At 41.3% G+C, this 24,705-nt stretch overlaps 7 protein-coding genes across 7 annotated transcripts; 4 read left to right on the forward strand and 3 right to left on the reverse strand. All coding sequences in view use genetic code 12, as the record gives it.

Moving 5' to 3' along the window:
* Positions 1 to 745: 745 nt before the first annotated feature.
* MUC1.6 (Mucin-like not chitinase - possible cell wall mannoprotein) lies at positions 746 to 7,623 on the forward strand (the record flags this gene model as incomplete). The annotated part of the gene is made up of 5 exons (XM_001386789.1): positions 746 to 6,031; positions 6,428 to 6,667; positions 6,867 to 6,907; positions 7,079 to 7,086; positions 7,262 to 7,623. 5 exons carry the CDS (start codon positions 746 to 748, stop codon positions 7,621 to 7,623), a joined length of 5,937 nt encoding a protein of 1,978 aa, XP_001386826.2.
* Positions 7,624 to 8,966: 1,343 nt separating this feature from the next.
* On the forward strand, positions 8,967 to 10,924 carry NDE1 (NADH dehydrogenase). Its single transcript, XM_001386790.1, has one exon. It carries the CDS (start codon positions 9,121 to 9,123, stop codon positions 10,792 to 10,794), a length of 1,674 nt encoding a protein of 557 aa, XP_001386827.1. The 5' UTR covers positions 8,967 to 9,120; the 3' UTR covers positions 10,795 to 10,924.
* Positions 10,925 to 11,704: 780 nt separating this feature from the next.
* PICST_28952 (predicted protein) lies at positions 11,705 to 13,153 on the forward strand (the record flags this gene model as incomplete). Its single annotated transcript, XM_001386791.1, has 1 exon — positions 11,705 to 13,153. One exon carries the CDS (start codon positions 11,705 to 11,707, stop codon positions 13,151 to 13,153), a length of 1,449 nt encoding a protein of 482 aa, XP_001386828.2.
* Positions 13,154 to 13,358: 205 nt separating this feature from the next.
* On the forward strand, positions 13,359 to 14,351 carry PICST_28953 (predicted protein; the record flags this gene model as incomplete). Its single annotated transcript, XM_001386792.1, has 2 exons — positions 13,359 to 13,465; positions 13,586 to 14,351. The coding sequence occupies 2 exons, from the start codon at positions 13,359 to 13,361 to the stop codon at positions 14,349 to 14,351; spliced, it is 873 nt and encodes a 290-aa protein (XP_001386829.2).
* Positions 14,352 to 14,392: 41 nt separating this feature from the next.
* Positions 14,393 to 16,045, reverse strand: MUP3 (very low affinity methionine permease; the record flags this gene model as incomplete). The annotated part of the gene is made up of 1 exon (XM_001387023.1): positions 14,393 to 16,045. One exon carries the CDS (start codon positions 16,043 to 16,045, stop codon positions 14,393 to 14,395), a length of 1,653 nt encoding a protein of 550 aa, XP_001387060.2.
* A 448-nt stretch (positions 16,046 to 16,493) lies between these two features.
* Positions 16,494 to 21,554, reverse strand: PICST_69625 (predicted protein). Its single transcript, XM_001387024.1, has one exon. The coding sequence runs from the start codon at positions 21,541 to 21,543 to the stop codon at positions 16,633 to 16,635; it is 4,911 nt and encodes a 1,636-aa protein (XP_001387061.2). The 5' UTR covers positions 21,544 to 21,554; the 3' UTR covers positions 16,494 to 16,632.
* A 1,583-nt stretch (positions 21,555 to 23,137) lies between these two features.
* Positions 23,138 to 24,619, reverse strand: RPL2B (60S ribosomal protein L2). Its single transcript, XM_001387025.1, has 2 exons — positions 24,586 to 24,619; positions 23,138 to 24,102 (listed from the first exon to the last, which is right to left on the reverse strand). The coding sequence occupies exons 1-2, from the start codon at positions 24,587 to 24,589 to the stop codon at positions 23,342 to 23,344; spliced, it is 765 nt and encodes a 254-aa protein (XP_001387062.1). The 5' UTR covers positions 24,590 to 24,619; the 3' UTR covers positions 23,138 to 23,341.
* Between the last annotated feature and the right edge of the window lie 86 nt (positions 24,620 to 24,705).

Consider the following 24,705-nt stretch of genomic DNA (forward strand, 5'->3'; position numbering starts at 1 on the left):
TTGTACTTCTTGAAAACAAAAGGGACTTGAACCAAAACTGGCAATCAGATCGCTGTTGAAACTATCAAAACGCCGTGTTTACCCCGTATCCAAAGCAGTGTGCTAAAGTCATTATTGTACGAGATTACATCGCTTAGAAACCCGCCTTGAACATCATTGGAAATAAATTCGCAAAATCTACAAAATAATATATATTTTCTAACAGTAGTGCCACCATATTTATGCCACAGACGAGGTTTGAAACGAATTGACTAAAGAAATGAATTTGATGAGTGCAGCATGAAAAGTCCATTGAATAGATATGGAGGTAATATAACTAATTTTCATCATTCATATCTTTTGCGCACACTAATTAAGCATCGTATTTGGAACGTTATACAGCTGCGGAAAATTTCAGATCTTTGTGTTACAATCGTAAACTGACGCAGCAAGATATTTTGCAACCCTTCAGATAAATAGCGGTTTCCGTTAGATTATTTTATAATCAAACATAATGAAAAATAAGTTTGGAACAAAACCATGTACGAGAAATATAGTACGGTTTATGAAAATAGGTGATAATTTAGATATATGATCCATAATTAAATGGAATTTGCGGCGCTACAATATCAGCAATGTGAATAGGGATTAGCGAGATGGCCGTAATCTGAAAATGGGGCTGGCCCCCTCACTCCTATTTAATGTCCCTAATATATTCTAAAAGTTACTGTATTCTGAGCTAATAATGTTTTAACTATCAGACACAATGAAGTTCATTTCTTTATTGATTCCGATATTTTGGCTACTAGCGTTAGCATCATGTGGTGACTCACTCATATCCTTCGAATTGAGGGCTGTTTTTCTTGATAATCATTCACCCAACCCTGATGGGTTCTATATGAACTACTATGAAGGAACAGGTGAATATCAAACAAGCACAACTGTCTACGGCAAAAGAGAAGACAAAACTGAAATCCAACCATTGCCCACTTCCGAGTCTGCAAATATCAATAAAAGGACACCATCTTCGTATGTTTTGTTTGGGTTCGACTTCGATACAGATGTAGTGGTTTTCACTTTGGATCCTAGCTCCGGTTACCTTACCTGTAATATTGCAGAGGATCAATACGTTGTCCTTGACTCATTAATGGGGCTTACTCTTTCTTCAACTCCACAGGGTGGGTTTTCAACATCTGTATCTGCTTCTGATCAAGTTACGTATTTGTCATTAGATGGAAGTATCTATTTTTTTCTGTGTCAATTTGGAACGACGAACTCTTTCACTATCAATACATTTAATTCTAATTCTTTGTACTGTGGAAGTATTAACATGCAAATTTATTTGTATGACGGCGACGAACCCACTGATACCGATCATTCAACTACATCATCATCTAGTGACATTGCAGCTATTCCAAACCCTTCCACCTCCGAGATCAGCGATTCAACTTCTTCTGTAAGCACAACTTCCATATCGTCAACTGCATCCACCAGCTCTGGTTCTACTGGCAGTCCTACAGCAACTCCAATTCCATTAGTGGAGTCTCTCTGTCTGTTTGAGATGTTTATCAGAGGGGAGAATTTTGATGATGTTCAATTGGGTATGGAATTGGTAGACAATTTCGTAGTGCCAGCAGTCGGAGGATCTTCCGTATTCGACTACTACTACGATACTACAATGAGAGTAGGCTACATTATGGTCGAAGGATCTTATCCTTCTGGACAACAAGTGTACGACGAAGGTCCATATCTACAAAATCCTGCTCTTAACGGATTCCATCTTGGATCTGGACCAATGTACAGCTGGCAAGTTAATCAAGTAGGAAATGAATTTGAATTGGCTTACCCCTGGCCATTCTATGCATGTAACTACGGAGATGATTCTACACCATTTACGCTTACGGACAGTGAACAGCTATTGGAGTACCCTCTATGTCAGCCGGTGACAGTCATATTAAAATATGGTCAATTGTCATCTACCTGTCCTCCAACCCCATCTCTGGTTGTCAGTTCAGTGGAAAGTGAGTCGCACTCTGAGAGTGTGAGCTCAGTGTCGTCGCCTTCTTCGGAACTTCCAACTCTTACTTCAGATGCTCCAACTCCCGGTTGCGTTGAAAAGTTTGACGCCGATCCTCAGGGAATAACTTATGGTGTAATGGGGTCATTTGCTATTGCCACGGTCAGTGGTGTACCAATGTTTGCTGTATCTACCGATGGAGTTACAGGTGACTTTGCCTATGATCCAGAATCTAGTAAGATATCATATGCCAACACCTATTTGTCGATTAGCGAAAACCTTTTCATGACAGCCGATGACGAATCTCACGCTGTAGAAGGATGGAGCATTGTAGAATACAACGGAGGACATATTTTGAGTTTCCTTGGACTCACAATTTTTCAAGCTTGTTCTATAGATGAGTCGGATACTTACGTCATTAAAGATCCAAGATTCAATCAAGATGGTCTCATTTGCCCAACCTTCATGATACAAATACTTGAAGATAGCATTAACTCTGTATGTCTGCTAGATGCCTCATCTACGCACTCTGCAATTAGTTCCACACCAACCGAATCATTTCAGTTGTCGTCCTCTTCGGAACTTCCAATCATTACGTCAGGTGCTCCAACTCTTACTTCAAGTGCTCCAACTCTTACTTCAAGTGCTCCAACTCTTACTTCAGGTGCTCCAACTCCCGGTTGCGTTGAAGAGTTTGATGCCGATCCTCAGGGAATAACTTATGGTGTAATGGGGTCATTTGCTATTGCCACGGTCAGTGGTGTACCAATGTTTGCTGTATCTACCGATGGAGTTACAGGTGACTTTGCCTATGATCCAGAATCTAGTAAGATATCATATGCCAACACCTATTTGTCGATTAGCGAAAACCTTTTCATGACAGCCGATGACGAATCTCACGCTGTAGAAGGATGGAGCATTGTAGAATACAACGGAGGACATATTTTGAGTTTCCTTGGACTCACAATTTTTCAAGCTTGTTCTATAGATGAGTCGGATACTTACGTCATTAAAGATCCAAGATTCAATCAAGATGGTCTCATTTGCCCAACCTTCATGATACAAATACTTGAAGATAGCATTAACTCTGTATGTCTGCTAGATGCCTCATCTACGCACTCTGCAATTAGTTCCACACCAACCGAATCATTTCAGTTGTCGTCCTCTTCGGAACTTCCAATCATTACGTCAGGTGCTCCAACTCTTACTTCAAGTGCTCCAACTCTTACTTCAGGTGCTCCAACTCCCGGTTGCGTTGAAGAGTTTGATGCCGATCCTCAGGGAATAACTTATGGTGTAATGGGGTCATTTGCTATTGCCACGGTCAGTGGTGTACCAATGTTTGCTGTATCTACCGATGGAGTTACAGGTGACTTTGCCTATGATCCAGAATCTAGTAAGATATCATATGCCAACACCTATTTGTCGATTAGCGAAAACCTTTTCATGACAGCCGATGACGAATCTCACGCTGTAGAAGGATGGAGCATTGTAGAATACAACGGAGGACATATTTTAAGTTTTCTTGGACTCACAATATTTCAAGCTTGTTCTATAGATGGGACGGATACTTACGTCATGAAGGACCCAAGATTCAATCAAGATGGTCTCATTTGCCCAACCTTCATGATACAAATACTTGAAGATAGTATTAACTCCATGTGTGTGGCAAGTCTGGCAAATAGTGAATACTCTTCCTTAACGAGTTTATTGAGTTCTAAGTTCAGCAGTATATCGCTGGTTTCAGATTCAAGGGGGTACATCTCTTCCTCACTGCAATGGACTTCATTACCAGAGTCAACCATAGAAAGCAAGGAGTCTACCGCTTCTTCGTTATCGAAATTGACTTCTATCTCTTCAGTCATTTCAAGCATTCCTACTCCAAGTATATCTACATCAGTTTCTCCTCCTCCGACTGACGTATTTAAGTTGCTTGCAATTATAGACGGACTCTTAGCCTACATTGAAGCACTATTGGTTGAATTAGAATCGGGCTTGCCAATCTTAGCCAAAAGAGAAGAGGTCTACATCTTGGGCATTGATCTTGGCGGGCCGGATGTTGTCTTCAATTATGATAACGATACAGGTTATCTCGCAGCAGACAACGGCTTGTATGTTCAAGCACCAGATCCTGTAAAAGGAATCTATCTCGGACCAGATCCAATATCTGGTTGGGGTTATGACGAAAACAGTCAATTGACATTTAATTCACAGTCAGCTTTCTTTAGATGCCCTTATGGAGACGATGGAGGATTCGTCCTTTCCCCTGTTAATGGTGGAAGCTGTGTAGGGTTGCAATTGGCAGTCGAACTTCAAGTTGGAAGTTCGTCATCTAGTACACCACTGGCTACCTCAAGTCAAGACCATACTTCTACTTCTGAGACTTCTACTAATGAAAATTATTCTTCAGTAGGACAAACGGAAAGTCAAAGTATTGATTCAACACTGGATACTGGATTGGGTTATTCTAGCTTTTCTAATAGTACTTCCAGTCAATTATCTGTTAGATCGTCTGTGGCAACTTCTATTAGCACCGGTGACATTGCAGTTAGTATATCAACTGGTGCATCAGCTAGTATATCTGCTGGTACATCTGCTGGAAATTACGATACTTCACTTGGCATGTCTACGGGCACTTCTCATGGTACTTCGTCTGATATTAGTACTGAAACCACTCCTAGATCTTCTGCAGATGTTAATTCTTCTATCGGCAATGATAATTCTGGTACTTCTTCAGAGGGAGATTCATCTATAGTTTCTATTGATTTCTCTTCAGGTTCTCTCCAGATCACAGATTCACTTACTCCTTCTTCTATTGTTCCAACTTCTCTGGTTCCAGCTTCTCTGATTCCAGCTTCTCTGGTTCCAGCTTCTCTGATTCCAGCTTCTCTGGTTCCAGCTTCTCTGGTTCCAGTAACAAAGACGACGTCGTACAACTTCCAATTAACAGCCATCGCTGCTCCTCCAAATAAATTCGAGGAATTGGTTCTAGTACAAGACAGCAGAATGATATTAGATGTAACTACAGGTTCTGAATTTGAATTGAAGCTTCCTGAAGGTTACCTTACTGTTCAAAGCTTGTACGTTCATGCAGATGCTATAGGATTCTACCTTAGTTCTGAACCTATTGGTGGATTCTCATTCATCGGGGATCCAATTTTGGAATTTAACGGCCAGCTGGACTTCTACATTTGTCCAACGTTGGACGTCCCATTACAACTTACGAAAGTTGATCCAAGCTGTATGCTCGGTTCATTGCTGCTTATCTTGGATGGGTCATCTACTTCAATTGCACCAGATGAGAACTCCCAAAGTCAACTGGTTGCCAACATAAATACCCTCGACTCTTCAAGTCTGTTGACAACTGCTACACTTTTAACAAGCGAAGTTATTACAATCACAGATTGTCCAAGTACAATAACTAATTGTCCTCTTGAATCTATCAGAACCGTCACCATTCCTAAGACATTAGTAACAACCTATTGCCCTGTATCTGGAAGCCAATCGATGACTATTTCGATTGAGATTATTTCGACTGAAATAGTCACACTTACCAAATGTCCAAGTTCTGTAACCAACTGTCCCGTCAAAACCACGGAATTGACAACAAATCTTCATACAATGAAAACGGTCTCAGTTATGCCTATTGATGTCTTAACGACATTTACTTCAGTGGAGACTTTGGCTTGCACCAAGCATTGTTTAAAGAGCCAGTTACCGGTGCTCTTAACTCATACATTAACTTCACCTTTAGGAAACAATCCACAGGCAACTGGAGGTTCAGCAGGTAAGGGAAGTTCACCAACTAATACTGTGAATACAGCAGCTGCTGGAACAGGAGTTGCTGGCATTCACAGTCCTGGTAACACAATTTCGGAATTTGAACCGGTCTCTTCGAGTATTTCGACTTCTATGATTGTTCCTAGCGTCTCATTACTTTCTCAAAATTCAAATTCTCCAGAATCAATTTCGACTTCAGTATCAGTATGGACTGTTGAAGCACTTGGAAATGCTGCTGATAAGCTTTCTGGAACTGTAGGATCCATTATCTTGATGATGATTGCCTATTTCTATTGAATTCTTCAATTTTATTAGTTACATAATTTAGCCTTACATATACTTCAATTTGCATGTCGTTCTTTAAGATTGTTACACCGTATAGTCAAAAATAGTTGTGCGAATACATAGTGAATTTTGTATTAGTAGACACAGATTATTGTATGAAGAAGTTACTATATATTGAAGGACCATGAGCACAATATTAAAGGGTTAGCGGACTGTATTGTACCATAAACAAATGGACGTGCCTCAATTAAATTCCATCCCTTAGCTCCTCTGGAAAGAAGAGATAAGCAAATATGACTTCCAGTTGTTGTTCACAAGGTCAGGATTACAGAGAATGTCCTTTCATTTCGAGGACGTCTTGGTAAGATAACCAACGAACTGGGCAAGTCTATGGTCGACCATGGATACTTGGACGAATTAAAGCCTCTGGACGGCTTGATTATTCTTCAAGCTTATTTGAACAGAAGGTCTCAAGAAGAAATCTTAACGAAGCCACCTCATCTAAGAGAAGAGTTAATGCAAATCAATTCACTTGTTGGTGATTCTGAAACTTATTCATTCGAAGGAATGGACGAAGACAGTGATGACGAAATTATCAAAATGATGGTACGCCAGCGAAGAACAGTAGGCAGACTGGCTTACTTACTTGAGTCCGTAAATGAAATTGATAGTCAATAATCAATTCACGCTAAAGAAAAAGATGCCAAAGATAAGAAGGCTCCTTATAGAAAGTACACTCTAGAGCAAGTGGCGGGATTTTCTGATGATATAACAGCGCAAGTAGGGTCCTCGGTTGCCAAAATAGCTCGTTCTCATGGAATACAAGAAAACACTGGGCAAAGATGGGTAAGAGACTATAAAAAGTCCAAAAAGTTGCCGTTTGAACTTGCAAGAGGCAGGAAGCAGAAGTCAAACAAATTGAATGAAACCACGAGGATTTTCTTAAGTCAAAACTTGTGGATGATTGTACATTGTCTCTTGACATGATGATTTCTGACTTACTGGACCACTTTGAAGGTCTTCGTGTGAGTGAATCAACTTTGGGTCGATTTCTCAGCGATAATGTTCATTTCACGTTCAAAAAGATTAGAAAGGAGCCATTTGCTCGAAATACAGAGTGGATGATTGACAAGCGGTATGATTATGTTAGCCTTATTAACAGATCTGATATCGACTAGTACAACAACTGTATTTTCATAGACGAGGCAGGTTTTCAAATTGATATGTCTCCTCTGTATGGTTGGGCTTCATCTAGTGTTACTCCCGTTTCTAGAGTAACTGGCAAATCGGAAAACAGAACTGTCATGGGTGCTGTTAACTCGAAGGGAATTGTACAACTCAACTTGAAAAAGCCATTCAGGAACGTCGCAAAGAAGAGGAAAACTGCCTCAGCCAGAAGAGATCAAGCTAATGAAGATAGAGATGAATCAGTAGGTACTACAACAGGGCATTTCAAGTATTTTGTTCTTGATGTCCTTCTGACATTGGATCTCTACCCTGAGTATAGGAACTGCTACCTCATCATGGACAATGCAAGTGTTCACAAAAATCACTCGATTTAGAGAATAATTCTAAGCAGAGGTTATAGATTGCAATACTTGCCTCCTTATTCACCCGATTTAAATCCTATTGAAAATTTCTGGGGGCAATTGAAGAAGAGGTTGTCGAGAGCAAAGTTCCGCCAAGGAGAAGATTTGAGTTCACGTATTCGAGAGGCTGTCTTATCTATGCAAACGGAACTTTTTCTGCAGAATGTCCAGCATTCAATTGATTGTTTTCAGACTTGCTTGCGAAAAGAACCACTTCAGTTCTAGGTTTTAACTTTAATATCGTATTTTTGTATTTATGTTTACTTTTTTGTTATTTTTTTTTTTTTCAATACGAAACAGGTATCTTTCTCTCTAAAGAAATGCAAAATCGATTTCAACGGTTGGCAATTTACCAAAAGCAATGGTGCAATAATTCACCTCATTTGCTACAAGAAATACTATACAAATGGTGTAAAACTGTTTGTGCGGGTAGTGCAAAATAAATTTGGAGTACGACATTATCTTTTCCGAGGGCCATCCAATTGAAACTTTCGGACCATGCAAAATTCCGAGGGCTACGGTGCAATTGCATGGGAACGTACGGTGAGAATTACTAGAGATGCAGTCTAATGGATCCGGTCCGACCATATTTGGCTAAGATAAAAAGACCACTACAATAGTGCACTAAAAGCGCGGAAACAAGAAGACTAGATGTGTGTAGTTGTTGAATTTCACCGATACTTCCACCATCTAAGCCTGTGTCAAAAAATGGTTAGGTCCTATTGGTTGGTTAGACTAGATTATTGTCCAAAGCAAGCACACAGTTTAGAGGGGCAGAGGAGAGGGGTGGCCCCCGCCTTGTGTAATGAGATGAGGAAAAAAAAGGTAGACGCAGAGATTGAAGTGAGTCAAGAGCCAATAATGAAGAGAGTAACAATAAAGAGTCAAATAGCAGTGTAAAATAAGGAATAAAAATTGCGAACAGATTCAACTTTAATTCAATCAGTTTTCAGTCACTAGTTTTAGCTCTAACAGCCGTAAATTAATGTCGATCCAGTTTCTGATTCTGATAATCAGCCAAAGGTCCTACCATTCCAGTAGCGCAGATGCCGAAAGTTACCGATCAGCAAGATCCAGCCAACTGAAACCTGGGCTGGATAAAATACCTCGAATGCACCTTCAACCCTCCAATAGTTCCGACCAGACATATCCGGTCCATCACTGCGATGGAAACCAATCTCGGTTGATCAAACTCCGAACGATTTTTTTTTTCGCGCCATGAATTCTAATTCGTACTGGCGCTAATCAGGAGAAATATTAATTGAAATTTTATTTTTCCAAGCGTGTCGATATCAGCATTTCGACTTTATATAAGATGAATAGCCGCTGGTAAAACCGCAAACTTCTTTCCAAAATTTGAATTTTGCTTTCGATTTCGATTTTGATTTTTCAATTTTGACTTGCTTCTTCCAGACTTCCTATTCTGTTAGAATTTCGCTGACATCACTGTAGGCTAGCATCTCAATTGACATGTTTAGAACCGGTGCCAGACGTCTTCTCAGCTCTTCGACCAGGATCCTCAACCAGTCCTCGGCTCCTCAAGCTATCAAGGTCCAACAAAAGGGCTTTTTCGCCAAAACATGGCGCTACACTAAGCTCACGACCCTTTTGGCTGTTGCTGGATCTGTTGGTTTTGTCGGCTACAAGGTCTACAACGAATCGCACCCTGCCGACCAAATCAAGCAGGTTCCAGAATTCGAAACCGGCCAGAAAAAGAAAACCTTGGTCATCTTGGGTTCCGGCTGGGGCTCCATCTCGTTGTTGAAGAACTTGGACACGACTTTGTACAATGTCGTTGTTGTCTCTCCTAGAAACTACTTCCTTTTCACTCCATTGTTACCTTCCTGCCCTACCGGTACTGTTGAATTGAGATCGATTGTCGAACCAGTCAGATCCATTACCAGAAGATCACCCGGTGAAGTCATCTATTTGGAAGCTGAAGCCACTTCTATTGATCCAGTCAACAACAGAGTCACTATTAAGCAATCTACAACCGTTCACTCCGGCCACTCCGGTAAAGACACCTCGTCGTCGAAGTCTACTGTTGCGGACTACACTGGAATTGATGAAATCACCACCTCATTGAGCTATGATTACTTGGTTGTCGGTGTCGGTGCCCAACCCTCGACTTTTGGAATCCCAGGTGTTGCTGAAAACTCCGTTTTCTTGAAAGAAGTCTCTGACTCTGTTACCATCAGAAAGAGATTGATGGATGTCATTGAAGCTGCCAACATTTTGCCTAAGGGTGACTCTGAGAGAAAGAGATTATTGTCAATTGTCGTTTGTGGTGGTGGTCCAACTGGTGTTGAAGTTGCCGGTGAATTGCAGGACTACATCGACCAGGACTTGAAGAAATGGATGCCTGAAGTAGCTGACGAATTGAAGGTTACCTTGGTTGAAGCTTTGCCAAACGTATTGAACATGTTCAACGCTAAGTTGGTTGAGTACACCAAGGAAGTATTTGCTGAAACCAACATCATCTTGAGAACTAACACTATGGTCAAGAAGGTGAGCGACAAGAACGTTCATGCTTCGCACAAATTGAAGGACGGATCCACTGAAAGCGTAGAAATCCCATATGGTCTCTTGATCTGGGCTACTGGTAACGCACCTAGAGACATCACCCGTGACTTGATATCTAAGGTCGACGAACAGAAGAACGCCAGAAGAGGATTGTTGGTTGACGAAAGAATGTTACTTGATGGTACCGACAACATCTTTGCTCTTGGTGACTGTACCTTTACCAAATACGCTCCTACTGCCCAAGTCGCTTTCCAGGAAGGTATCTTTTTGGCTAAGCACTTTGCCAAATTGCACGAACTCGAGTCCCTCAAGTACACCTTAGCCAACCCTAAGCCTACTGACAACACCGATAGATTGACCAAGAAGTTGACCAAGTTGGAACAAAAGTTGCCTGTCTTCCAGTACAATCACCAGGGTTCCTTAGCTTACATTGGTTCTGAAAGAGCCGTCGCTGACTTGGTGTGGGGTGACTGGTCAAACATCACCTCTGGTGGTTCTTTCACCTACTTGTTCTGGAGATCGGCTTACATCTACATGTGTCTTTCTGTCAAGAACCAGATCTTGGTCTGTTTCGATTGGGTCAAGGTCTCTTTGTTCGGCAGAGACTGTTCCAAGGAATAGACGCTCACTCTCCTCCCCTTTTCATTTCCTATAGCCCTATTACAACTATGTATATTTAGGTTCACTAATATTATTTATTCGTTATTCAATCTACTCAATACATAAAGAAGAATAAGAATCCTAGACTGTTAATTGTGACCATACCGTAGCCTGATGCACGTGAAACTGTATTACCGTAGAAAATCACCAATGTAATGAAGCTGTACGGGTGAATATGTAGCTGAATGGGCTGACATACTTAGGGTCGGATACTCTTTGTCTCATTCTCTATATTTATCCGACTCTCAACAACTCAATTTAGCAATTAGAAAATGGTTATTACCAAATTTATCTTTTATACAGCTGCAGGAAGACGTCTCCTTGCAGACCCCTTCGCCTTAAAGTGTTCGGAGTTCAGAAAACTCAACGAGCTGAATATCAATGGACGGAGAGGATCATAGAATATACAATTGTCGTTTTCAGCTCGATCAATTTCTATCTGTTCTTGCACCTTCTCTTATCAATTAGTCTCGCTTCATATCCAATATATTTTAATAGTTAAAAGCGATTACACTAATAGTCAGACGATCTATAGATAGCTGCAACTAAGGTAATTTTCACATTCTCGTCTAGTCTCTCAGTGCCGTCCCTGGTTTAAAAGTGGAGATCTTCAATGGGGAGATCCAGGAACTTACAGAATTATTATTACCTCTTTAATACTTATGCGTCATTGTAATCAGCCAATATACCAATTGGGAAATTTTTGGAACAGGCACCATTTTTTGCACCTCATTTTGCGTTTTTGCGAAATCTATAAGTGTAGACGTTCCATGCCAGTCCAGAACGACAATAGCAATCCAGCATCGCATAAATGGGCTGAACATCCCAGAGGATTGATAGAGAATAACAATCCAAGAATATCAAGAAAGCCATGTATTTCAGTCAATTGTATACTATTTTCCTTTGTCTTTGTATCTTCCATAGAGCACTGGCTGCTCCTCAGAAGGTTCTCAAACCTACAGAAGACCTGTTCTATGACGCGCCAAAAGGGTTTGAAGATGCTGAAATAGGAACCATTTTGAAGATACGAAAAACTCCTCACATGCTAAGAAGTGTCTACATTCCTATCAATGTTCAGAACTCGTGGCAAATCCTTGTTAGATCTGAGAGTGCAGAAGGAAATGCCACCGCAATTGTCACTACTGTAATCGAGCCATATAATGCAGACCCTTCTAAGTTGGTTTCGTACCAAGTCGCAGAAGATTCTTCTAGCGAAAACTGTGCTGTGTCATACTCCCTTGAGTTTGGTGCTTCAATGGATACAATAATTGCCCAGGTAGAGATGTACTTTATGCAAGCAGCATTGGAACAAGGATACTATGTGGTTACTCCTGACTATGAAGGCCCCCAGGCCTCATTCACTGCTGGTAGGCAAGCTGGGCATGCAGTGTTGGACTCGATAAGGGCTACTCTTGCTTCTTCCAATGTCACCGGTGTGGACCCAGATGCTGAAGTGGTTATGTGGGGATATTCAGGAGGATCTTTGGCTAGTGGGTGGGCTGCAGCCCTTCAGCCAAAATATGCTCCTGAATTAGAGGGACAGATTTTGGGAGCTGCTTTAGGGGGTTTTGTCACTAATATTACCTTGACAGCAGTTTCTGTAGATGATAATATTTTTGCTGGCTTAATCGCATCAGCAATCAATGGATTAATGAACGAATATCCCGAGTTTTCAGAATTAGCAAAAGACATGATAAGACCAGAGAGATTAGAGAATTTCTTGAAAGCTGATAGCTACTGTATGGTTCCATCTCTTATTCACTATGCTTTCGATAACTTCTTTGTTGGGAATGATTCTTATTTTACACAAGGGTTGGATGTATTCAAAATTCCCTTTGTTCAAGACATGATCAACTCAAACACGCTTGCACTCAAAAACAACACAGAAATACCACAAATACCTCTCTTCATCTACCATGGAGAGCTTGACGAGATAGTTCCTTTCTCTGGTTCCCAGAGAGCGTATACTAATTGGTGTGAATGGGGAATAGAATCCCTTGAGTTCTCGACGGCAATGTTGAGTGGACACATTACTGAATTCTTCATGGGAGCACCAGCTGCTCTTACTTGGGTAATAGAGAGATTTGAAGGCAAACAGCCTGTAAAAGGTTGTCAAAAGACTCAAAGGTTGACCAATTTGGATTATCCAGGCACTCCCGAAGCTCTCCAAATCTATTTCCAAGCTGCGTATGAAAGTGTGTTTCAAATGGATGTTGGTCCTAACGGAGAGAACTTCACAAAAAGTGATCTCCAAAGGCTTGCAAAGAGATCATTTAATGGCTTTACACCAATTGATACTTCCAACTTAAAAAAGAGATAGATTATTTCGTTTAGTGTATAGCAAAGTACCATTCAATGGCTGCGAAATATTTTTCTGCAACCACATCAAAAGTTTTTTCTGTGAGTTCATCAAAATCTCATTTATTTACTGCAAAAAAAAAGTTTTGCTTTGCTCTCTTTTGAAAATTAAAACTAAATCACAATGGAAGTTTTTGGCTTCAAAATCAGAAAGCTTTCTGTATACAATGGAGTATCATGGCATCATTTCCCACACAGATCTGACTTGTCCATACATTTTCTCAAGGAAAAAGATGGAATCAGCACTTCCATATTATGGAAAGGGACTACCTTGGTACGTGTAACAATTCAAATATTATCAACAAGGAGATGTTTGCAAAGTACTAACCTAACATTAAAAGCACAAATGTGAATTGAAGTATCTGATTGATACCGTATGCTCCGTGATATCTAGGTTCCCATCTATAGGATTCAAACAGACAGAAATGTTCGGAAAAGTACTCGTGAGATTCCAAGTTGGGTTTTCGGATCAACAGGAGTATGACAAATGCTGTGTTTGTATTGAAAACAACCTCGATCTCCCCATTATTTCTAGGGAAAATAGTAATGATATGAGTGGTGAGTTTTCTAAGAACTTAACTCTATTTCCCGATTCCCAAGTCATTATGTCTCAGTCTGATTTCAAGCAACCCCCAAACAGAGCCTCGCAAATTGCAGCCCAAAACCCTTTCCAAGATAGTCAGGTAGCCTCATCCAACTTGGAAAGCCAATATCATCACCGGAGCCAACAGAAACAGCAAACTCAATCACAAACACAGCATCCTCAAGCACAAAGCCAAACACCGACCCAAGCCAAACCTCTAACCCAAAGCCGTCCAACTCACTCTGTGGCATATCCAGATTACTCCCGCCTACTTCTCACTCCAATGTCGGATAATTACCCTTCGCTGTCTTATATTCAAACGTCACCCATAGCTACAAACAAACGTGCACCACTCAATGTTCATCAACGTTCCCATCAGAGCCAGCAACCTCTTATCAGTGATCAAGACAACAGTTCTGGTGTTAATTTACGACAGATATTATCAGAACTTGATAATGGTTCCGAACTATACAGTATGTCAGATACAGAGTTGAAGAACACCATTGTCGAAGTTCTAAAACAAAAACTGTTTGTCGATATCGTGAAACGAATTGATACTATCTTGGAGGATTCATAAGTATGCTAAAAATATCGTAAAAATAACCTAATGTATATTACTCAAGAATTGAAGCTACCACCACCATATACCTTTACCCACTTCTTAACAATCAATCCATCCTCCAACCCTTCATCTTCGCGAATAAGCTCGTAGTTGAAAAGCCAGGGAAAGAACCTAAACTTGAAATACCAAAATGCAATGCAAAATAAAATACACAAAATGCCAACAACAGCATAGGAGGGCCAATTTTCAAGTCCCTTGGGGTTGGGACTAGTACTGGATGCAAAGGGAAATATCAACAAATATAAGGAGATAAGGATCACCAACAGAGCTCCGAACAAACTGGATCTTATTGGCGCCTTTATTTCCGGATACCGTCTTCTAATAACAAAAATTCCAAATGCTGTCAATGCAATGGCTGCCTGATTAGGATAGCCTTCTAATGCCACGATGTAGTTGTAGATGTCTCCATGTGGAGCGACAATAATGACGAGCGTTGAGATTGATACACTCAACAATAATGTAGGCATTGGTGCGCCGAATGGCCAATTGGAAGACATAAATCGTGAGAAAGGCAAGTAGCCTTCGCGGAACACTTCCTGGCTGACCCTAGAGATTGTATATATGACGACAAAAACGTTTCCGCCAGCACAAACGGCAATGGATAAAGTCAAGAATTGCTTTCCCATTCTCAAGCCAAATACCTTCTCAAACAATAATGAACCAACCAAAGTTCCGCTATTGGCTAATTCATCACCTGAGATAGCAACCAAGTATGCTAAGTTTGTTAACAAGTACGTTACAGCCATTATTCCCAAAGAGGCAGGTCCAGCGATCTTCAATGTTCTCACAGGATCTTTGATCTCATTTGTGACAGTGTGAACTGAGTTCCAGCCACCAAAGGCAAACGAAGCTTTAATGATGGCACTGGCAAACGTAGAAGTTGTGGCAGAAGATTTTGTAGTGAACACATCGTCCCAGTGAAGATGTGATTCTATGCCAGTTATAGAAGATGGGAAGAAAACGACGTAGATACCTGTGACAAATATCACTACGATCAATCCAATTTTCAACGAGCCTAGAAAGTTTTGTACTCTCACACCATGATGGATACTGACTCCATGGATACCAGCAGCCAAGTACAAAATCAGCAACGCTACAAGTCTGGTTCTAAAGTCAGTCACTTCAACTTCCAATGCATGAAGAACATACTCTCCAAAGACCAAGATGTTGGACAATGTAAACCCAAACATCACTGAGTAGACCAGAAAAGCCACAGTGGCAAGCAACTTCGGCTTCTCATAGATGAACTCTAAAAACACTTTGGCACCGCCGCTTCTAGGTACTATGGAGCCCAACTCCAAATACACATAAAGACCACTGAAGGCCAATACCGCGGCAATGACCCAGGCCAGAAAGAATAAAAAGATCGAACGACCGCAATCTTCGTATATTCCACTGGCTAGACTGAAAATTCCGCTGCCCAAGATTCGCAGCACAAATAGCACTATAGTGGAAAACAAACCAAGATGTCTTCCTTGGGGCAAATCTTCCAAATCTTGCAAGTATGATACCTGGCCATTGATCTGGGCCGAGGGCAGCGTATACTCTCCATCCAGCCCACTGTTGAGAAGTAAGGTAGAACTGGAGTTATCCAAACTCGTTATTGCTATATGCGTATTAGCTAGTTTTTTGTATTCATGTTTGGACATATTGGCCATTTCCACCGGCTGGTCTGGCTTAGAGGTTCGAAAAAACGAAAACCACGACAGAGACATATTTGACCCTTATATACGAGATGAGATCAGTCTACGGCATCAAATGTGCTCCTTGCAGATCCAGACTATTTTGTGTGGTGGCTCCCGCTTTCTGTGTTGATAACGTCTCAGAAGTGAAAAACTGGAATAGATAAGAGAAAAGCACGTGAGCCAGAGCGGAAATCAGTTCCGGATACCGAGCCTGCAGGAGGTTGCAACCTGATAGACAGGCACGTTAGTAATGGTTGCTAACGCTAGTCAAGAAGATGACCCTGTGCTTACTAAGGGTAAAGGAGAAAGAGAAATAGCGAACCCGTACTGAGAAAGGAGGATAACGACGATAACAATCGAGTACTGATTGTTGCCATGTCTTTATCTTAGAACACAAACCTACAGCTTCCTTATGTATATAGTATACTATTAAATAGACACTATATAGCTAAAAAAAGTTAATAAAAACGGTAACCAACAATTAAATTAAAAACCAAATGGAATAAGTCTAAGGAAATGGAATATGAATGTATAATGAGCCTGAACCCAAATCACTTTTTGGATTGTTTGTTCTTCTTCTCCACAAAAGCCTCCTTGGCCAACTTGATCAATGAGTCAAGCTCACCACTGTTTTCACACATGCTATAGAATAACGAGGTTTTATCGGCTATTAATACGTAGGGATTCTCGTATTCAACGACTCTACCAGCGTCCATCACCAATATCTTATCGTAGTCGATGATGGTTCTTAGTCTGTGGGCAATTGTTAAAATTGTGGAGTTGGAGAATTCTTCTCTGATCGTTTGTTGGATCATAGCGTCCGACTTGTAGTCAATAGAACTGGTTGCTTCGTCAAGAAGTATTACCTTAGGGTTCTTGAGCAATGATCTACCCAAACAAACCAATTGTCTTTCACCCTGCGACAAATTACCACCACCCTCAGAGATGGAAGCATCAAGATTGAAGAACTTGTTCTGATTTTCGCCAGCAGTAGTGGCAGGCGTTTCGTTCCGGCCAATCAAGTTGACTCTCTTCAATGCTTCGAATATTTGTTCATCAGTGTACTGACTAAATGGATCTAAGTTAGACCGTATGGTTCCTGAGAAAAGGGTAGGGTCTTGTGGAATGATTGTAATGGCTTGACGCAAGTTGCGCAAACCGATGCTAGTGATGTCTATGCCATCGATGTGGATGGAGCCAGTTTCTGGATCCAAGAATCTAAAGAATGCGGTGATGATGGTAGACTTACCAGCACCAGTACGACCAACAATACCCACCTTGTGGTTTGGCTCCACATCAAAGGTGACATTCTTGATCACTCTTGGTAATTCTGGAGAGTACCTCAACGAAACATCGTTGACCTTGATTCTACCAGTCTCCGGCCAAGAAGCAGGTGGCTGCGTTTCTGGAATATCATATGGAGGCTCCTGTTCTACTTCAAGATATTCTTGCAATCTTTCAACTGAATTCATGTTCATCTCAACATTAGAATAAAGTCTAACGATCCACAAGGCACTTTCAGAGAAGGCAATAGCGTATGTCAAAGACAAACCAGCCAAACCAGCATCGATTATTCCAGCAGAAAGCAAGACAAACACACCAGAAAACAACATCACCATGGAGCCAACAAAATCGATACGAATGGAAAGCCATCTGTTAGCAACCCACATGTAGAAGAAAGGCTTGTTATTTGCATCAATGGCGTTCAAATTCTGCTTCATGAACCTGGATTCAATACCATAGGCTCTAATGGTTGCAACACCGTTCAAGGATTCAGAGAAGTGCTGGTGGATAGGAGACTTGGTAACAGAATGAATTCTGTTTAATTCTCTGGACAAAGTAATGTAGAAATAACCGACCAAGTAGTACAAGAAAGCAATAATTAAAGCAAAGATCAAAAAGCCAGGAGTAATCAAAGTAATCAAAATCAACGAAGAAACACATTGAACAAGGCAAATGAACACACCTTCAGCAAATGGTGTCAATTCTTGATCAACAGACTCAATATCCTTAGAAAACCTGTTCATGATTCGACCCTGAGGAGTCTTGTCGAAGAATCTCAACTTGGCTCTCAAAATTGTTGTCAATACTTTCTTGAAAATTCTGTTGGAAGCTCTGATACCAGCAAAGAAAGTAACAAATACTCTCAATGAGGCAGAAATACCATACGAAAGACCAATAATAGCATAGATGGAAATGTAATAAAGAGGGCCGTGTTTAGATTTGAATTCTTCAGCCACAGAGATAGAGGCACTGATCCAATGAGCAGCACCAGTGAACGTACGAACAACTGTAGACAGCGTTAACTGAGTTGAATCATAGACATTAGACACAGAGACCAAACCCATAGAATTCATGAACGAGCTGGCCCTTTCACTGTCGATAGACCAATTTCTCAACCACCACGACTGAGTCATGAAGATACCCTGAGAAAGAACGAAACAAGAAATGACAACAGCCCAAGTGGGCAAGCCACCAAAGAGCTTAGCGTAACCGAGATAAACATCAGAACTAACAACACCTTCAGCCTTAGTTTCTTCTTCTACCAACTTACCATCAGTTTTCTTGCTATCGTCTTCAGTATGTTCGTCAGCAACAGCCTTCAATTTCGATTCAATAACAGCAGCCTTAGCCTTCATATCGGCGTTTTTATCTTCCAAGGATTGCAAGTTAGTAGACGACTGGTTTCTGGAGCCCATGACAGAGGACTTGATCAAATCATCATCACCAAGAGAACCAGTATGCACCAAGTCTTCAGGAGTACCTTGAGTCTTGACTCTTCCGTTTTCCATCACGACAACCCAAGCAGCATTCTGCACAGTAAGAGCTACGTTGTGAGAAACTAAGATACAAGTTCTACCTTCCATCAAAGGCCCAGAAATACAGTTTTCGTAGATCCACAAAGCAGTGTGCGAGTCCACAGCAGACAAACAGTCATCTAAGATAAGATGCTTGGAATTAGAGTACAAGGCTCTGGCTAAAGAAACTCTTTGTTTCTGACCACCAGACAAGGTAATACCCTTTTCACCAACTTCAGTGGAGTCACCAGCAGACAAAATTTCCAAGTCACGGGTCAAACTACAGGCTTCTACCACCTTGGCGTAACGTTCTACATTGAAAGGAGCACCGAAGGTAATATTGTTTCTGATGGTTTCATTCAATAACCAGGCAGATTGAGAGCAATAAGCAACAGATTCAGTCAATCCAGTTTCAGGGTCGATTTTCAACTCGTCTCTAGGGGTAGTTCCTGGCAAGAAGACGTTACCGTTGACAAGTTGCATTTCACCCAACAAAGCCATCAACAAGGAAGTCTTACCTGCACCAGTTGGACCGATAACGACATTCAATTTCCCTGCTTTGAAGTCGATGCTGATGTCTCTCAACTTGAAGTCGTTTTCAGAGGCAGCGTTCCATGACAATGTAGCGTTTTCGAAACCGATGTAGGGCGAGTTGGGACCTCTCTCTACTGCCAATTGCTCGTACTTGTCAGTTTCTTCTTCATCCAAGAAATCACTAACTCTGTCAAGAGAGACCTTGGACTGGACAACCAATGAAGTCATATCAGATAACTGGTCCAAGGGCGATCTTAACAACGTGAATAATGATAACGAAGTGAATGCAATGGATGCAGTCAAGGTGTTTCCTTCAACGATGGTGTAACAGTAGAAAGAAATCAAGGTGATTAAAGTAGGTGTCAAGAACCACACCATACCACCAAGACACCATACAAACGATCTCCACTTCAAGTAGCTCAACTCTTCGTTTCTGATGCCCATAACCAGCTCGAAAAACTTGTCTTCCCAGGCAAAAAACTTGATGATTCTGATGCTCTGGAACGTTTCATTTAACTTCTGGATTCTCTTGTCGGTGATGGCAAGCATGTCTTCCTGCAATTTGGACACCCAATTGGCGATTCTGTAGTTAACAGGCAACAATGCAATGATGGAAACCGAACCAGCTAAGGCACTCCATCCCAACAAGTTGTATAAGAGACCAATACAGATGACGAGCATCAAGATGGCACCGACGAAAAAATGCAAGTAGCCACAGATTTCAGACACCTTGAACGCATCTATGGCCATTAAGTTGATAATGGCACCGAGTTCTGCGGTCTTCTTTCCAGACTTTTCCTTTTCGTCCTTCTTGTCGTTTTTGTCAGTCTTGTCGTCTTCAGATTCGGAGTCGTCAGAGACTTCCGAAACAGTGATCTTTCTTCTTAAAGCCTTAGCGTAGACTTCTCCGATTATAATGGCTCTCATTCTAAGACAGACTCTTCTACCGATGAAAAGGGAACATCCAGAAGCAACAGAGTCAAACATCTTGAAGATAGGCATCAAGAAAACAAAGGACCAGGCCAAAGAAGCAGGAGAGCTGGATGGATCCTCGACGTACTCCAACACTCTCTTCAACAACAACGAAGGAGCAAAGACCAAGATGGAATCCAAAATGGCCCAAAATGCTTGGGCAGCAAACAAGTACTTAAAGTGCGAAAACAACTTCCAGGTGAATCTGGCAGTAGATTTGGAAGCCTCAAAGGCTTTGAGAATATAGAGGGAATAGTCGTCGTCTCTCAAGCCCCAGATGTCTTCTTGGTTCATGGTACTCTTACAGGCTCTCCAGATCATCTTGTCCAACCACGAGTAAGTGACAAATTGCCAGACAGAAGAAATGTGTTCAGGAGAAGGTACAGTGCCATCGCTGGTTATATAGAGAGTACAAGGTTTGTCTCCGATTTTGGCAGTGAAGTTCAACACCAAGAGTACTAGCGAGGCAATGAATTCGCTTACATAGTAGAAACGGACATGATCAGAAAGTCTAGAGCCCTGTACGAGGGCAGACCTGAAGGTGAGAAGCGTAGGGAACACGTTGAAGAAATAGAGCGTAGTCGAGTGGACCCACAAGTTAGGCAAACGGACATTGACCTTTCTCAAGTTGATAACTCTGAAAGTAGCAATCACGAGAAGGTATAGCCAGAAGGTGGATTTAACGTATGGAGTCAAAGGTTCGTGTTTAAATTCTTTGGCGGAATCCGCATAAAAGAACAAACTGAGAGCCAATGCAACTTGGAAAGCGACAAGAAGGTATTCGACAACGACTCTAACTCTTTCGTACACGTCTTTGTACACTTCCTGGATTACTCCGTGGGGTGAGCCGTCTTCGTTGGTGTCTGGAAGACGAACAATGTCAAAATGACGCGCTTTTAAGGAAATAGATTCGTTTTGGATGGCAGCAGGGTCTACAGCTCCGTATCCAGTGGAACTGGCCAAAAGGGGTTGGCTTTCGTTTTCGGAAAGACGAATTGACTGGCGTCTCTTGTAGAGCGAGATGGAGGACTTAATAACGAGAATCACGAATGAGATGGAACCCACCACGAGCGGAGGGTAGTAGGCGAGCTTGTTCCGGCCGCAGCGGGTCAAGTCGTCATAGTGCCATAGCAGACACGTCGGTTCAAACACAGACATGGCAGACGGTGGATAAACAGAAATAATTAGGAAGAAAGAAAAAGAGAAGAAGGGTACAAATTGAAAGCAATAATTTTTCAGCGAGCCTTTCTATTATATAATATTAGTACTGTGTGCCATATACGTAATGAGCCTTCTAGGATAAGCAGAAAAAATGCGATAGCGAGATTAGCGAGCGGCATTAAGTAGAGGTAAGAGAAGAGAAGTTTACTAGGAGAAGAGAAGAAAGCGGTGAGATGTAGCATTGAATGGAGTTGGATATCCACTTTTTTGCACTTATTTCTACTTAATCTACTTTTCTGGAGAGAGTTCATAAATGTATACATCTTTTTGACGAGGGCTTCATGTGCTGCTTCATGTCCTGAAAAATTCACAGATAATCTTCAACTTTAGTTATCACTTGTATCCACTACTGGTTCAAGTGCCTTGCGCTCCGGCAGAATTGAGCTCTATCTGCCATTATCCTCTCACACTGTTTGTTTGACTTCGCTCCAATACAGCTTCGGTATTGGTGGTGGTTTAACCGCATGAAAGGTACTATTCCAATAACAAAATGCTCCAGCAAGTAGCGGTGAACAGTGAAAACCTGGCCCCAAAACTCGTAATTCTGTCACTTTAATTCATTCTGTTGATACTGCTCGTTCTGCAGTAACGCCTATCTCCATTGTTTGGGCTTTTTACATCCGTGCTGCTTTTTTCCTATAACAACTAGCGTAGTAGCGATCCCTTCACTGCCAATTACCCCTTGCTGTGCTCCATGACTCATAGACGTTCCCCTCCTAGTCTAGTCTTGTAAGCTAGATTATTGAATCTGCTGCTGTTGCTGCTGCGAAAAAGATGCAATTATTTTTTCTCTCTGCCAAATTATTTTTTTGCGCTCCGAATTTTTCACTTCTCTCCAAGCGGCATCAATTTCATCCAAGGCAAAATGCCAGGTTTAATATGGGGGGCTTCACACAGTTCGAAAGGCGGACTTGTTTGACACTGGGGGATTGTTTCATCTAGTATTGTGTCGCTTGATTGGGACGGATACAATTTTCATGTTTCCGTTTCTGTTGCTAGCTTACAATTATAGTTTTTTCCTTCTTAAAAAGTGGAAAGCTAAGCGACTAGATTCCAAAAGAAGATGGACTTACGATCCTTCAATTATCCAACCCATTCACAGTGAAGTATGCAATTTGGCCTTAACTCTACAATTGCCTTCTTTTTACTATCATACTCTAGTTTTCTGCTATTATCTACTGCTCTATTTTTCTAATCGTACCATTCCTTATTTTATCACACTGAACTAAATAGCCTACAGTAGTAATGTTATCTCCACGTTCCGCTGTAAATTCCAGTTGCTCCACAGTTTCCATCTCTGAGTCATACAGCTTACATAAACTGACCTAAGATTTGCAATCACTAACTATGTACCTTATTATTAAAACCATATTTCTATAGTTATACTTGAACTGAATTCATTGTTAGACAGTAATTGCTGAACTACAATTCTTTCGCTGAACTACGGTTCTTTCCAAAAATCTCAACGTTACCAGCCACGATGGTAGTAACTATTTCTCCAGCGCATTCTTACATGAACCATCTTACAATTAAAATTACAATAATATGTATTAAGTAATGCACAAAAGATTATAAACCCCAATAGAAGTCTAACAATGTTTTACATAAAGAACCACGAAAGCAGCCGTAACACAGACGTAAGATGAGATATCGTGACTAGAGACGTCCATTTCTGCGTTTCGTAGTTCTCTTTTTGCGTTGTGGATCTTATGAAGTTTTCAAACTACCGCAAGATTTAATCTTGGGTCTTTTGAGTACCTCTCAACAAACCGGTTCTTCTAGCAGCAATCAAACCAGCCTTTTGACCGGCAACAGCACCTCTGGAGATAGTAGAAGCCTTACCAATATGTTGATGGTTACCACCACCATGAGGGTGATCAACTGGGTTCATGGCAACACCTCTGGTCTTTGGCCAAGAGTTTCTCTTGACTCTGTACTTGTGGAAAGCTCTACCGGCCTTCAACAATGGCTTGTCAATTCTACCACCACCGGCAACAACACCGATGACACCTCTGGCGTCGGAAGAGATGATCTTCTTGGCACCGGATGGCAACTTGACTCTGGTCTTACCTTCATCTGGGTTGTGTCCAATGATGATAACGTAGTTACCGGAGGTTCTACCTAAAGCACCTCTGTCACCAACCTTTTCTTCGACGTTGGAGACAATGGTACCTTCTGGACAAGCACCCAATGGCAAGATGTTACCGACATTCAAGGAGGCCTTCTTACCGGCGTAGATGAATTGACCAGTGTAGACACCTTCGTTGGCGATGAAGGTCTCTTCTCTCAACTTGTACTTGTATGGGTCACGGAAGACAACCTTGGCCAATGGAGCACCTCTACCTGGATCGTGGAGGATTTGCTTGACGACACCACGGATGTAACCGTGACGTTCAGCATAGTCCAAGGTTCTCAACTTGGCAGCACCCTTTCTCAATCTGGTGTGAGAGGTGAAGATTGAACCAGCACCTTTTCTTTGGTTACGAATAACTCTACCTATACGATGTTAGTACTACTCTTCATAAGTTCATTGTTCATGTCTGATCGAGAATTTTCGTGTTTTACAGAATTTAAGGACTTTAATGGAAATCAGTGAAATCAAGTGGCATTCAAATACTGTAATGTTGCTGCTAGAATTTTGCTCTTCCTATGGATTTTTCAACAGGATTTGCATATCCATAATTGTGAAATGTTGTTTCATATACTAAGTAACTGAAGTGGATCCCACTAGAACAGACCCAAATGGAAAATTGACTACGCCTGATTAATCTGTTTCTTTTCTTTCACTATTATAGTAATTTTTCTCTATGACTTGTCGCCAGTTTGGCATTACGGCATTATTCATGAATATCGAATTCTGTCATTATATCTTTTCATTTCTCCTTTAACTATCTTGTTGAGGATTTATTGGATGTCTGTTTTACACGTTTGCTTCTCGATCTTGGGCTGCGTGAACTGCACTATCTGACATGTACATACCCATTTTGCAATAATAAAGTTGGCTAAGTAATAGAGGAGCTTTGTTAAACAGAAGGTCTTATTTTACTTTTGTTAACTGCCCCAGTGAGTGAAAATTTTGAGAATTTTTTCGCGGAAGAG

Source organism: Scheffersomyces stipitis, chromosome 1 (assembly GCF_000209165.1).
Source record: "Scheffersomyces stipitis CBS 6054 chromosome 1, whole genome shotgun sequence".
NCBI lineage: Eukaryota > Fungi > Ascomycota > Pichiomycetes > Serinales > Debaryomycetaceae > Scheffersomyces > Scheffersomyces stipitis.